The 14046-nt window shown below is 45.0% G+C and overlaps 2 protein-coding genes across 2 annotated transcripts in view; one reads left to right on the top strand and one right to left on the bottom strand.

Annotated features, from left to right (window-relative positions):
* The window catches only part of Sarnp (SAP domain containing ribonucleoprotein), a 57412-nt gene extending 53639 nt beyond the window's left edge, over positions 1-3773 (top strand). Inside the window, exons 10-11 of the mRNA XM_005371154.3 lie at positions 1022-1111; positions 3498-3773. Of these exons, the coding sequence (XP_005371211.1) occupies positions 1022-1111; positions 3498-3539 (132 nt within the window). The 3' untranslated portion in view covers positions 3540-3773. The remainder of the gene's footprint in view (positions 1-1021; positions 1112-3497) is intronic.
* Positions 3774-8917: 5144 nt separating this feature from the next.
* Gdf11 (growth differentiation factor 11) overlaps positions 8918-14046 on the bottom strand; it is a 25187-nt gene continuing 20058 nt past the window's right edge. The window contains exons 4-5 of the mRNA XM_013355152.1: positions 12694-13091; positions 8918-12074 (exon numbers count right to left, since the gene is read on the bottom strand). Of these exons, the coding sequence (XP_013210606.1) occupies positions 11694-12074; positions 12694-13091 (779 nt within the window). The 3' untranslated portion in view covers positions 8918-11693. The remainder of the gene's footprint in view (positions 12075-12693; positions 13092-14046) is intronic.

Raw genomic sequence — 14046 nt, 5'->3', positions numbered from 1 at the left:
AGGGTTTCTCTGTGGCTTTGGAGCCTGTCCTGGAACTAGCTCTGTAGACCAGGCTGGTCTCGAACTCACAGAGATCCGCCTGCCTCTGCCTCCCTAGTGCTGTCATAGGTGGTTTTTAAACATAAAGCAAAGAAAGCCATTCTACAAACCAAAATCCCAGAGAACTTAGACAACAGTGAAGATACTAAGAGAGACTTACATAGATGTAATCTACATGAGAAGTAGAAAGTAGAAAAAGACAGGATCTCCTGAGTAAATTGGGAGCATGGAGACCTTGGGGGAGGGCTGAAGGGGGAAGGGGAGCAAAGAAAAATGTAGAGCTCAATAAATATTAATTAAAAAATGGAAGAGAAATGACTTTACAGGGGTAACCTCTGACCTCAGGTGTCCTCCATCATATACACATAATAATAATATAATAATTAAAATACACAAAAAATGCTGGCTCACCATATTCCAGATAAGCATGCATTTTGTAGTAGGATTTGTAAGGTAAATAGCCTTCAGGTTTGTTTGTGCTTCCAGTGATGGCTGTTTCAGCTGTAGTGTATTGTTTGTGTTGCGCTTGCTTGGGTGCTCTCTTAGTGTAGAACTGAAATTTTTTTATTCATTTATTCTATTTATTTATTTTCATTAGGGACAGGGTTTCTCTGTGTAGCCCTGGCTGTCCTGAAGCTCACTCTGTAGACCTGATTTGTTGAGTGATTTGTTTTCACAAGAATCCACTCAGGCTTCCACAAGAACTGTCTTAATCCTTTCTGAACAAATACTGCTCACAGCCTAGAAAAGGTCTCCTCACTTCCCACTGTTGTCACACCAGGTATTCCCCAAACTTACATGAATCCTTGGGGCCAAAGTGCAGCTAAATCACAGTAGGAGGGTGTTTATTTTATTTGTGTGATCCTTGGTTCTTGATATATAAGGTTGGCTTGCATGTTGTAACTAATAAATTAGTTTTATTCCTATAAACTTTGTAAATAGAGAATAACTTGTTTCAACTGTTGCCTTTATCCTTTGACAGTCTGAGGATGATGAGAAGCTGAAAAAAAGGAAGGAGAGATTTGGGATTGTGACAAGTTCAGCTGGAACTGGAACCACAGAGGATACAGAGGTGAACTAAATTTAGAATGCTTCATAGAGCTAGTAATACAATCAGACAAAACCCCACCAAAATTGTGTGTACACGTGCACATACATGCCCTCCCATGTCAATCAAGGCTTTCTGTGTGGGGGTCAGGACAACTCCGGGAGTTTTGTTTTTGTGATTGTGAGCTTATTCAGGTGGGCTGGCTTGTGGGCATTCTGGAGACTTGTCAGTTGTCAGGCTTGTTTGACTGACACTTCCACTTGTTTCCTCGTCCTTCTAGGACTCGTGTGTGTGTGTGTGGGGGGGGGGATTTCTCTGTGTCACCCTGGCTGTCCTGGCACTTTCTCTCTAGACCAGGCAGGTCTCAGAATCACAGAGATCTGCCTGTCTCTGCCTCCTTGGGATTAAAGGTGTGCACCACTAACACCCACCTTTCCTTTATGTTTTTTTGTTTGTTTGTTTTCATTTTTGGAGACAGGGTTTCTCTGTAGCTTTGGCGCCTGTGTTGGTACTATTTGTAGACCAGGCTGACCTCAAACTCACAGAGATCCACCTGTCTCTGCCTCCAGAGTGCTGGGATTAAAGGCGTGCGCCACCATTGCCTGTCTCCTCTCTGTTTTTTGAGACGGCCTCTCACACTGAACCTGGATGTCACTAATGGGTTAGGCTGCCTGGTCAGTGAGCTCCAGGAATCTACCTATCTTCCCCTATCCAGTGATAGCTTTACAGGCACAGTCCTCATGGTTATTTGTACAATAAGCATTTTACCAACTGGACAATCTTACTAATCCTTAAAGTTTCTTTATAAATAAGTATATATGCCATGAAAATTATAAATCAAGAGCTGGAGAGATGGCTTAGCAGTTAAGACCACTTGTTGCTCTTTCAGAGGACCTATGTGATCCCCAGCATGTACTTGGTGCACATAAATGTATGTAGGCAAAACAGTCATGCATGTAAAAGAAATCTAAAAAAATTATAGTCAAATCAATTTTTGCTCTTTACTAGGGAAAAAAACTAAAGGAATCGGTAGACTTTGCTCTACTGAAATAAAACACTTTATATTAAGTTTATTGATTTAATGACATGAGCTTGCTTCAGTTCTGCTGAGAATTATTTCTTATGTGGAAGCTGTCAATAAGCCAGGTATTTCACTGAGTAGGTACATTGACTTCTCCAGGTTAAAGAGGGTGGTAGGAACAGTGGCTTCGGTTGGAAGTCTTTGTCTGTCCGTAAGGGAGTAGTAGTTCTGAGGCACTTGCAGTTTACATGGGCCAGAGGAGTTTTGTCTCATTTAAAGGAATTATGTCATTAGTTCAAGTGTAATGGGCTTGTAGTGTATTCTGCTTTTAAAAAAGCTGTATCAAACCTGCCGTGTGAGTTAACTACAGAAAACTTCCCTGTGTTCTGGGGCATAGTTGAAATGAACATGAAGAACACAGAACTTTTTCTATGTCACTCACGGCTCATTTTGTGCCCTCTTCCCTATACTGCCTTCTTTAAGAGTTGCATAATATACATAACTTCTGAGCCCCATTGTAGTCCCCATATGACACTGGTAGTTAAGTAGATATCTGAAAGTAACTAGGCTACCAGTTATGTTAGGTTATGCTTAGAGGCATCACAGCACCACTTTACAAGATGAAATCTGCTAAAGAATATTCAGACATGAGGGGAAAGACTCCATAAAAAAAAAAAAAAAAGCAAGCCGGTTGTAGTGGAGCATGCTGGTAGGATTTGCTGGCGGAGGCAGAGGCAAGAGGAACACGTGTTTGAGGCTACTGGTAGTGGTGGTGCACATCTTTAATCCTAGCACTAAGAAGGCAGAGGCAGGAGGATCGCTTGAATTGAAGACCAGCTGTCTGCAAAGCTAGTTCTTGAAAAACCAAATTGGGGGGGGCGGAGATCCATAATAAGGACTTTATTGCAAACACCCTTCTCCAACTTACTCTTTCTGCATTGAAGAGTCAACTTCTGTGAGCTAGAGGCCTAAGACATAGCTACTGCCTCATTGTAGCTGCTCTGTGGATAGTATTGCTCACCGTTGTCCACTGAAATCTTGCATTTTCTGCCACTCTTTCCTTCTCCGTTTCCCCTTGGTTGTTTTCCCACCTCACGCCCTATTTATTTAACCTTTATTTTTATGTTATATTTTGTTTGTTCAACCTTTGTTTTTATGTTATGTGTATGGGTGTGTTTTGTCTTCATTTCTCACCTTTCTTTTTCACGAAACCTCCCTATTTCTGACTGGATAGCTGGAGGGATTCAGGAATAAAGTCTCTGGCTTGAAGTCAGTGGTTATCTCTTCTTGGGTCTTTTGACAGTTAATGTGGGTTTGGGTTAAAGCTGACAGAAGCTTAATCTTGCTGTTCTCTTGCAATCTAATTTTTTTCTTGCTTTTTCATTACAGGCCAAGAAAAGGAAAAGAGCAGAGCGTTTTGGGATTGCATAATGAAAAGTCCATGCTTTCTGCCCCACAGTGGTTTCCATTTCTCAAACTCTTGTTGGTTTTTATACACACACCCTACACACAGTCATGTGCCTCACAGTGAGGAAGTGTGTGCCTTAGATAGGTACATCCTTAAATTCCAGCAGCAGTTTAATTTAACTGCTACTCTGCATTAAGGTTGTTATATTTTTGTTTTTAATTATTTTGATTATTAATAAAAAGAGAAAGAAAAGAGAACACGTGTTTTATTAGGTGCTCCTTTAAATTCCTAGAGCCAGATTAGACCACACAGGGCATGTCAGTGGCAAATATTAGGGGGAATTAACTGCAATGCCTTTATCCCCTAGGAAAGAAGATAAGAAGATGGAGCCTACCTTTTAAGCTTCTTTCTTCTCTTCATACTCAGAGATATGCTTTTATTTATTTTTCACGATGAGGCCAAGTCCCCCAAAGCTTGAAATAGCCAGGTGTTGGTGGCACCTGCTTCTAATCCCAGCACTCAGGAGGCATAAGCAGGTGGATCTCGGAATTCAAGGCCAGCCTGGTCTACAAAGTGAGCTCCAGAACATAGAGCTACCTAGAGGGCTACATAGAGAAACTCTGTCTTGAAAGAGCAAATAAATAAATAAGTAGAGGTTGACATAACCCCTTGAGATGATATGGAGGAAGTGCGGGAGATTTTAGGGAATGTAAGAGTTTAAGTCTTCTGCTTTAAGTTAAGCTTGGCTGAATAAAATAGGATCCAAATGGTCTGACATGGTACTCTCTGGTTAGAGCAGAAGTCAGTGTATGGGAGCTTGGTGGTTTGGTTATAGCTCAAAAAGGCAAATGGGCTGGCCAGTCCTTAGGTAGAAGAATAGAAATCCAAAGCCTGACTGTATGTCAGAGATATTATGTATTGTTACCTAGGTCATTGGGTCATATGTAGAACAAGATGCCTGGTTTTCGTTTGCATCCCCTATCCCAGTACTGGGGATCAAACTTGGCCTTGTACCTACTGGGTAAGCACTTTACAGTGTCCCAGCCATGCCTGCACTTTCTAGTGGGGCTCGTGGGTTAGTTTGTCCTCCTCTGTTGCGGAAAGCTATTGCAGCCACAGCAGTGATGCCTTAGATGTCACTAAAGTTTACTTTCCTTTCTGGAAATCATTTGGTTGTCTAAGCAGACTGCTTGTTTCTCTAAGTTATATGCAGATCTGAAACCTGCTACTTAGCCTTTTTGATAAGTTAATAGAAGTCCCCTCCCTACATCCTTTTTTTCCCCTCCTGGCCTGAGACATGCTGTGTCGACCAGGAGGCCTTGAGTCAGCCTTAGAACTGTGATTACAATCAGGCACCACCACACCTGCATGGGTTTCTCATTTCAGTCTATGTTTCCAGATCAATAAATGCTTGGTTTTGGAGATTTCTTTGGGAAGATCATGAAAGTTACCTTACTTGAAAACTTTGCTGACATAATTAAACCTTATGTTGCTGTGATGTAAATCCTCATCCTCATTTCTACCAAAACCCGGCTGGTTTTGTGATTAATCTAGAGTTGATCCTGCTAACATTACAGTCTTGTGCCATGGAGCACTGCAGATTGAAGGCCAGCTGGCTCTTGCATCAGTCTGCCTCCTAAGAAAGGTGGGAACCTAAGTTTAGACACTTGAGGAAAACTTCAGTAGCGCCATGGTGAACAGAGACAAGGTTACCCATTTATTGTATAATTTGTCACCTCCTCAGCCAAATGATGTAATTGGATGAGGTTCTCTTCCCATCATTCTCTTCTGCGGCCCCACCCCCTTTTTTACACAAGACTGTAACCTCCAGTTAATTTTTTCCTCTCCACAGTGTCTTCATCTGAAAACCAGAAAATTGCTGTTTTGTATTAAGAGTATAGGTTCATTAGGATTTATATCTCAGAATGACTATAAATAAATAAATATTGGAGAAATAAAGTTGATATAAATAATATAATGTAGCAATATAGGTCTTTTAATTTGGGGAGGTTGGTTATTGTTTTTATTTTGAAGACAGGGTTTCTCTGTGTAACAGCCCTAGCTGTTCTGGAACCTGCTCTGTAGACCAAACTCACAGAGACCTCCCTGCCTATGCCTCCTGAGTGGTGGTATTAAAGGTGTGCGCCACCACTGCCCAGCTTTATTTATTTATTTTTGGGACAGGTTGTCTCTGTGAGGTACCTCTGGCTGTCCTGTAAGTCCCTACATGGACAAGGCTGGCCTCTAATACACAGAAATATACCTGCCCCTATATCCTCAATGTTGCTATTAAAGTCACTCCTGGTATCTGTGTTTTTGCTGTTGTTTTTGTTTGCTTGCTTGCTTTTTTTTTTTTTTTATTTTATTTTTCCAATATAGGGTTTCTCTGTGTTGACCTGACTGCCCTGGAACTCGCTGTGTAGACCAGGCCGGCCTTGAACTCAGAGATTTGCTACCCTCTATGCTCTGGGATCAAAGGTGTACACCACAGCCCCCTGATCTTAATCTGTTTATCCGCCATAACCTTGCAGAGACACACTCAATTTAACCTTAGATTCTCTGATCTCTCCTACCCCTCATTTTTGAGGTGGTACCTCACTTTGTAGCCCAGGCTGGTTCTAAATTCACAGCATTCTTCAGCTTCAGCCTCCTGAGTGCTAGGATTATTTGTAGTGGTGGGATTTCTACCATGCCTGGCTAAGATTCTTTTATGGTTTTACTTTTATGTGCATGTGACGTATATAGGTGTTCATATGGGTAGGTATGTGTGCCTGTTTAAGCTGGTAGTCCAATCAGGTTTCTTCCTCGATTGATCACCATTAATTTATTGAGACAAGACCCCTTACTGAATCTGTAGCTCATTGATTTAGCTACACTGGCTGGCCAATAATTTCCAATGATCCATCTGTCTCTAACCTCCAGTTCTGGAGTTACAGACAATACTACTAGACCTGTGTTTTTTTTGTTTTGTTTTTTAAATGTGGGAACTAGGAGTCCAAACTCAGGGTCTTTATACTTGAGCAGCAGGCATTTGCTTACTAATCCCAGGTCCTCTTCTTTTAAGGTATAATCATTGTTTTTACTTAGTTTGCTTTACCCAAATCTTAAACCAAAACCCAGAGTCTGATTTTGTACCCCTGACCTGCCTCAAACTCACAGAGGTCCATCCGCCTCAATGAAAGGTGTGCACCACCGCTCTTGGCTTTTCCCAAGTCTTTTATGGTGCTTCCCAAATGTGTAGTGTTTTTTTTTTTTTTCCCTTTTAATTAACCCTTTTGTTCCACTTCTCCAGCTGTTCCTACATTGGCCAGAGGATTCTCTTAACTTCTGAGCCTGAGCATCCTGTTGTGCCCTTTTAGTCATTCTGCACAGTGAGCATGAATAGATCACAATGCCTATGTTTTTACTCATTAGAGCCTAAGTCCGTCTGTTTGACTAGACAGTCCTCTAGGTTTGGGGCCCAAGTACTGCTCTTCATCCCCCAGTTGATGCAGCATCAACATTCCCCTGGAGTTCTTAAGGGATTTGGTCAGTGCTATAGCCACAGTGAGGACTGGAGCCCTTAACTGTGATGCTGTACCTTTTTATGGTTCTGTCCGCCCTGAGAATGGCTGAAAGCAAAAAAGCTGGAAGCTTTGGGGTGAAGACTTTAGGAAGAAGGAAGGTATGAAAGCAGAATTTCTTAGTCTTTGAGACTTGTTAGTTAACATGAGAAACGGAGGAAATTCAGATAGTTGAGATAGGATGGCTTTTTTTTTTTTTTTTTTTTTGAGACAGGGTTTGTATAGCCTTGACTGTCCTGTCCTGAAACTCACTCTGTAGACCAGACTGGCCAGGAACTCAGAGATCTACCTGCCTCTACCCCCTGAGTGCTGAGACCATTCCACCTAGGATAAGTTTTTCTTTTTCTCCTTCCTTCCTTCCTTCCTTCCTTCCTTCCTTCCTTCCTTTCTTTCTTTCTTTCTTTCTTTCTTTCTTTCTTTCTTTCAGAAAGGGGCGGGGTTAGACAGGGTTTCTTTGTGTAGTCTTTGCTATCCTAGACTTAGCTCTGTAGACCAGGCTGGTCCCAAACTCACGGATAAGTTTTTCTTAACTGCTCTCTTGTACAAGGCCTCCGACAGGGGCACTTATTTTCTGTTTATTAATCCCTCCAAAATCTAACCTCCCTTCTTGAGGCAAAGTCTCTTATAGCCCAGGGTGACTTAAAATGAGCTATGAAGCAAGCTGAGGGTGGCCTTGAATTTCAGGATCTTTCTGCTCCTCCCTGCCAAGGGCTTGGATTACAGGCTTGTGCCAGCACGCCTGGTTTTGTGTGGTGCTGGGCAGGAACTCCATGCACACTAGGCACACATTGTCAGCTATGCACATTCCCATCCAAGCTGAAAGACACTAGAAAAGGTTCCAAGCTCAGCCAGCCCTGTGGACCCAAAGTGTTTCTCAGCTTTCTCACTTCTGTGTCCCTGAATTCGGTTTTCCACCTTAATTTAACAACAGATTAAATAGATTAAAACATGTTATTGCATGTTAACTACCCGGCTTTGATTCCTTGTTCTACCTTACTACTTATGGATCCTGATTTGGCGAGTTACTTAATTGCTCTGTGACTGTTTGCAAACTATTGTGATGGCTGCAGTGAGAGCTCAGTGATGTTAGCGTGTGTTCAGCACACATTCCTGGTGTTAGCGTGTGCTCAGCACACATTCCTGGTGGAGTTTACATAGCGTTAGCCCTGAAGTCTACCAAAGTAAAATTGAGATCTAGGATAAATGGGGACATCTCCCCCCCTACACACACACCTGGACAAGCAGGTTCCAGGTAGAGAGTGGGGGTTGGGTGGTGAGTGGCGTAATCTGGGCTTTCGTGTATATAAATGCAGTCTGGCTCCTTTAGGGGGCACATATATGTGAGACCAAGAGACCCCCTTAGTCTAGCTCATTGGCAGGAAAGCCTTAATGGGAGTCATGGGACAGAGAAAGCCAGGTGGCACATTGAATCCTGTGACTCAAGCAAGATTAATGTCTTAGGAATTATGCTGTGGGCATGTGGGAGTTTTTATAGTGGATTCAATGTTTGGAACACAGAACTACGGTGGGGAGCTGCCAGCTTGATTTTGGGAATACTCTTAAGGCAGTCAGGATTGGAGGACTCTGTCAGATTATTTCAGAGCCTAGACTTTTCATTCTGTGCAAGTAGGTGTTTTGTGATCTTTGGGACTGTTTTATGTCCAGCTCTCTGAAGAACTCTTAAGTCATCTCCCTTTCCCAGTGTCTGTCCATCTTGTCGTCATCCCCCAGTGCCCTCAGTGAACTCATCTGAGTCCGTTGTTCTCTCAAAGCCTCTCTAGTTCTTAGTCTCGCGGGTGCAAACGTGACGCTCAGTTAGGGAGAAGAGCTCACCACTGAATTCTAAACTCTTTGACTGCTTTTATTTTTCTTTTTTCAGGTTCAAGTGCTGGATTGTGTCATGTGACCGTTCCAAAACTCAGAGCACCCTATGGCCATCTTTGCCCTCTGTCACATAACTTGAAAACTGCCTGATGGCCTTTTGCAATGGTTCCTTCCTAAACCTTGATGTCAGTGAAGAAGTCCTTTCCTGGCATTCCAGTGCCCCTGTCAGCCCATACTCCTCAAATACCCTTAACAAACAAAGGCAATCACACACATGATGTAACAGATACACAAAGTTAAGAATTACACTAATAATGAATGACACTTTCAGAGGGGCACTGGCTAGTCCACACAGGTAAGGTGTGGGAAGTGCCAGCTCCCGCTGAATTGCTAGGCCATGTCCTCAAGCCTCTTAGGGGATAGAAAAGACCAGGAAACTGAGGCTTAACTCAGGTTTGTATTCAAAAGAGAACCTTTTCCCCCTGGAAAGGTATTTACTTGGTGGTGATAAAGAGGCAGTATTTGAAGTTTAATGCCCCAGCTCTCTAAACTATAGTAGAGAAGTTTACCTGATAACCTAATGATCCAGCCCTTACCTTTCCCAAGATCAACAGACATTTGACCTTGGAGGAAAGCATCTTCTCACTGCCTTCTATTGCTCTCCTCCACCAAGAAGTGTGGTTGGTGGTGATGGTCAAGTGCGTCTTGTTCTTTAAGATGGGGTAGAAAAAGAGATGAAGAACAGGACCAGAGAGAGGCTTGGGACTAACAGCTACTACATGGGAAGTGAGTTGAAAGGCTTGACAGCCTTGTCCATTCCTTGTAGGAGACACCTCCTTTTCTCTGTGAGATAGGAGTTAGGTACCAAGGATAGTCACACACCTTTTTCCTTCCTATGGTCTGGCCCAAGTGAGAGAAGCATGATCTCAGGAAGCACAGACCTCGGTTCAGTACTTTTCTACGTCATGTCTGGCTCTACTCATGATCATGTTGCTGTAATCTCCCTCTCTTCCCCCATCCTCTCAAGATCTTGTCTGGAGCCAAGAGGCCACAGGTGAGGTATGGTTAGGGGATGGAGATTTCAACTCCTTGGCTTCAGGCATTGTCCAGCTGGGAGGCAGAGGGTACTTGTGCTCTGAAGCCTGACTCCTTGGAGCCTCACATCTCGTCACCACCATTGTGGTGCCCTGGTTATCTAGTCCCACAGCGAGAGGTATTTTATGTCCATAAAGTGCCCGTGGTAAGTGCTCAGAATTCATCTCTTGGCTGTGGCGGGTGCTGCTGTTTCTCATTCCATCAAGGGGAAGACACTGAGGCACAGTGAGTCCAGAGGAGGGTGGGTCGGATTGTGGGAGGAATGAATGGGCCCAGGTAGTGACTTGAAGTGGCAGCTAATCGCTTGCCTGCTTCCTAAGCCTTCCAAACCAAGGATTCTCCATCCTCCCATCCTCTGCTGTAACTGGCCTTGTCACATGCCTGTACTGTCCCATCCCTGCTGTCAGGTACTGCTATATTCCAAAAATAAAAAATAAAATTATAGACACTCTTCTCCCTTGTCCTCCCTTCTTCCACCCTGAGCTTTGGGGTTGGGGACTAAAATGTCCCCTTCAGAGTCCCGTCCACTTGGTCTGCTGGCTGTACTCCCTAGCCTAGAGCAGTGATTTGGATTCAGATGCCCTATAACCTTCAGCCTCGTTACTATTTTTTTGACCCTTTACCCTTCCCAGACCTGGGGGGACTCTGGGATCTCTAATTTTTATTGACCTGAAGATAGAGGCTGAGAGCAGGGGCATTCCACAGGCTCTTTGGTCTCTTGGCTGAGGGGGATTGGGGATAAGCAGGCTGTGCCCTCTGGCTAATAGTACCACAACTAAGGTAGGCCTGAGGGGTAGTTTAGTAGCTCTCATAGATCTGGATGTTGAGGTTCCCCTCCCCCCAGCTCTTAAGTCTGAACTTTTTTCTGTTTCCATGACCACTCAGCTCAACCCGTTTGGCTCAAGAAGGTTGGTTAGGGTGATTATGGGTTCGAAGCTTCCATGTGTCCACCCTCTTGCCCTTTGCTCCCATTCCCAACCCTGGAGGCTTAATACAAGTGCTTAAGGAGGTTGGTGTTGGGGAGAGCAGGGTTTGGGGAGTACGGGACCAATGGGGCACAGTGGGCAGGGTCCCTCCTATTCCAGTAAAGCCAAATACCAAAAAAAAAAAAAAGTCATAATAAATAAATAAATAAAAAAATTCCCAGGTCCTTCCTTTGCCCCATCCTTATTTCACTTCTGGCTACTGTTGGAAGGAGAGGGAAGAAGCTAAGAATGGACTTCTGATTTACTCCTACTGAGTTGTCAGGGGAACTCCCCAATCTATAGCAAGCCTCACCTTGCTGGTAGAAGAAAGGAGGCTTGGGGCAGGGCTTTCATTTTACTCTCATTTCAGTCTCTTTCTCCTTGTCTGTCTTTAGCCTCTATTCCTTCGCCTTCTCAGTGTTGCTCTGTTTGCTCCTCTGTCTCTATCCTTCCATCTTCTTCCTCTGTCTCTACATCTCGTCTTCTTGCCAAGCCTTCTCACCTGCAAATCTCAGGTACACTCCACCCTGACTGCCCTTCCTTTCTCCCAGCCCTTCACCCTCCATCCCCACCTGCCTCCCTCTGTTGTATTGCACACTGCTTGGTCAGGGAACAAGGTGTGATGTTCATGGGAAGAGGTGGAGGGCACTCTAGGGCTTGGGGGAATGGGGACCAGGGCTGGGGTCTTGGGGAAGGGTCTATGAGGGAGGCATCCACTGTAGCCCACACCTTAGGAGCAGCCACAGCGATCCACCACCATGCCAGGGATCTTGCCGTAGATAATCTGCTGCTTGTCATTGAAGTAGAGCATGTTGATTGGGGACATCTTGGTAGGGGTGCAGCAGGGCCCAGCGGAGCCTCTTGGATTGGCCTGTTGCACCAAGTGGGTGTGTGGATACTTTTGCATGAACATGTACTCGCACTGGCCGGAGCAGTAGTTGGCTTTGTAGCGTTTAGGTGCGATGATCCAGTCCCAGCCAAAAGCCTCAAAGTCCACCGTGAGAGGGTATCGGCAGCAGCGGGACTCACTCGAGTGTTCATCGCAGTCCAGGCCTAGGTTCCGCCGGGACCTTTTTGTGTTCTCTAGGACTCGAAGCTCCATGAAAGGATGCTGAGGGTCAGGGAGAGGGGAAAGAGATGTGACATAGCCCTGAACAGTTTCTCTTATTTTCCTACCTGCATCTCAACAGGGGTATCAGATCAAAAACCACTGACATCTTGACTTGTTCATTGTTCCCACCGACAGACCTACCCACCTCTCTTGCCATCTAGCTATCTCTTCTGCTCATGTTCCTTAATTCTTCCTTTCCTGGCTGTGTGACCTCATCAGATCCTCATCATCAATGGCCAGGTTCTTTAGTTTTGATTCGAGGTGGAATCTTACATAGCTCAGGCTGGCCTCAAATTTTCTATGTAGCAGAAAATGGTCTAGAGCTCCTGATCCTCCTGTCTGGCCTCCCTACTGACAGGATTAGACAACACCACGCCCAGACAAGGGTCAGTTTTGTGTTCCCACGGGTCTCCCACTAACTGACACCCTCACCCCAAATCCAGTTTCAGTTTTCAGCTGTTACCTGGCTTAAATCCCTGAAAAGTGATAGTTTGCCACTCCACCTCCTCTGGAATTAGTTCCTGGCCCCAACCCCCACATTCCTGATCTACTTTTTCTAACCCCCATCTCCTGGGGACAGGTTACACATATCCACCACCACTTCAGGCCCCCTGCTCACCAGCCCCTCAGCTCCTGGCCCAAGGGAAGTGACAGCCAGGTCTGTGCCACTGGGATCAAAGGCGTTGATCTCGATGCCCCAGTTGCTCTGTGGCTGGCGAAACCAGCTGTGTAGCACTTGCTTGAAGTCGATGCTCTGCCAGTGGCCGGACCGTGAATGGAGCTCAATCTTTAGTGAACGGATACGGATGTGACGCCGGCCTCCACCCCCTCCCCCTGCGGTCCCTTCCCCAGTTAGGGGTTTCAGTCGCAAGATCTGCAGGTAGACTGTGGCTGGGCGGGGTACAGGCCGAAGGTACACCCACAGCTGGGCCTTCAGTACCTTTGTGAACATCACCTTGGGGCTGAAGTGGAAATGGCAACAGAGAGGGCTGCCATCTGTCTGCACTGCAGGGTCCGCTGATAAGAGAGAAGGGGGTACAGCATCAGCAAAGGGTGTTTGTGGAGGGGTTTAGCAGCTGTGGTGGCTTTAGCAGATTCTTCTCAGCCTGTCTTCCATTCTTTACCCTTCTCCTGTTCCTGTCTTGTTAGCTAGTATGTCTCTGGTGCCTAAAATTGTCTCATCTATAGGATAATAAATTTGTTAGGCCCTACCGATCTATACCCATCCTCTCTACCATTTCTCCTAACACAGAAGATCTATCTACCAAATGACCCGCTAAGGTGCTTACTGAGTCTCTCTCCATCTGAAGGCTTCTTGGCCTCTGTGCTTCTCAGTTAGTCCTAGCTCTTTCTGAGTCTTTACTGTTCTTCATAGAAGCTTCCGCTGTCTACAAGTTACCTTGCCCTGGTTTGTCTCGTCAGCAGGTGGAACCTGGCAGCCCCCCTCACCCCCCCAAAAAAGCAAAAAGAGGCATCAGAGGAAATAACCCAGCGTTCAGAGAGATGGAGTGTGGGCTAAATTTATAAAGTAAACCAGAATTCAGATCTAGGCTCCCTATTTGCAGTAGCACACCTTCCAGAATGGAACTACCAGGCATTCCTCTCTCCACTGCTGCTTCCTCATCTCAGCTGCTGAAGGGAGGAAACTGCAGAGTGTCCTGCTCGTTCAGAGCACCAGAAATAATACTTGACACACCAAGGCAACTATAAGCAGCCATCTTTCTACCCTTGAGCTCCCTCTGGTTACTCAGTCCAGTGCCTCTAAGTCTTTACGAAGGCTCCTTGTCCCAACTTTACTTCTCACGGGTGGTTCTCAATTCATCCCTTTGCTTCTATTCCAGCTCCCTCCTCAGTTTTCCTTAAACTCTTTCAGTCTTTGTTGTTTTGAGGCAGTTTTGCCATGTATCCGTGGCTGTTCTGGAACTCACTAGCCTCAGCTCACAGCAGTCCTCCAATCTCATCTTCCCAAGTG

Source organism: Microtus ochrogaster, unplaced genomic scaffold (assembly GCF_000317375.1).
Source record: "Microtus ochrogaster isolate Prairie Vole_2 unplaced genomic scaffold, MicOch1.0 UNK99, whole genome shotgun sequence".
Lineage (NCBI taxonomy): Eukaryota > Metazoa > Chordata > Mammalia > Rodentia > Cricetidae > Microtus > Microtus ochrogaster.
Note: the sequence above shows the minus strand (reverse complement) of the source record. Positions and strands in the feature narration are given on the sequence as shown.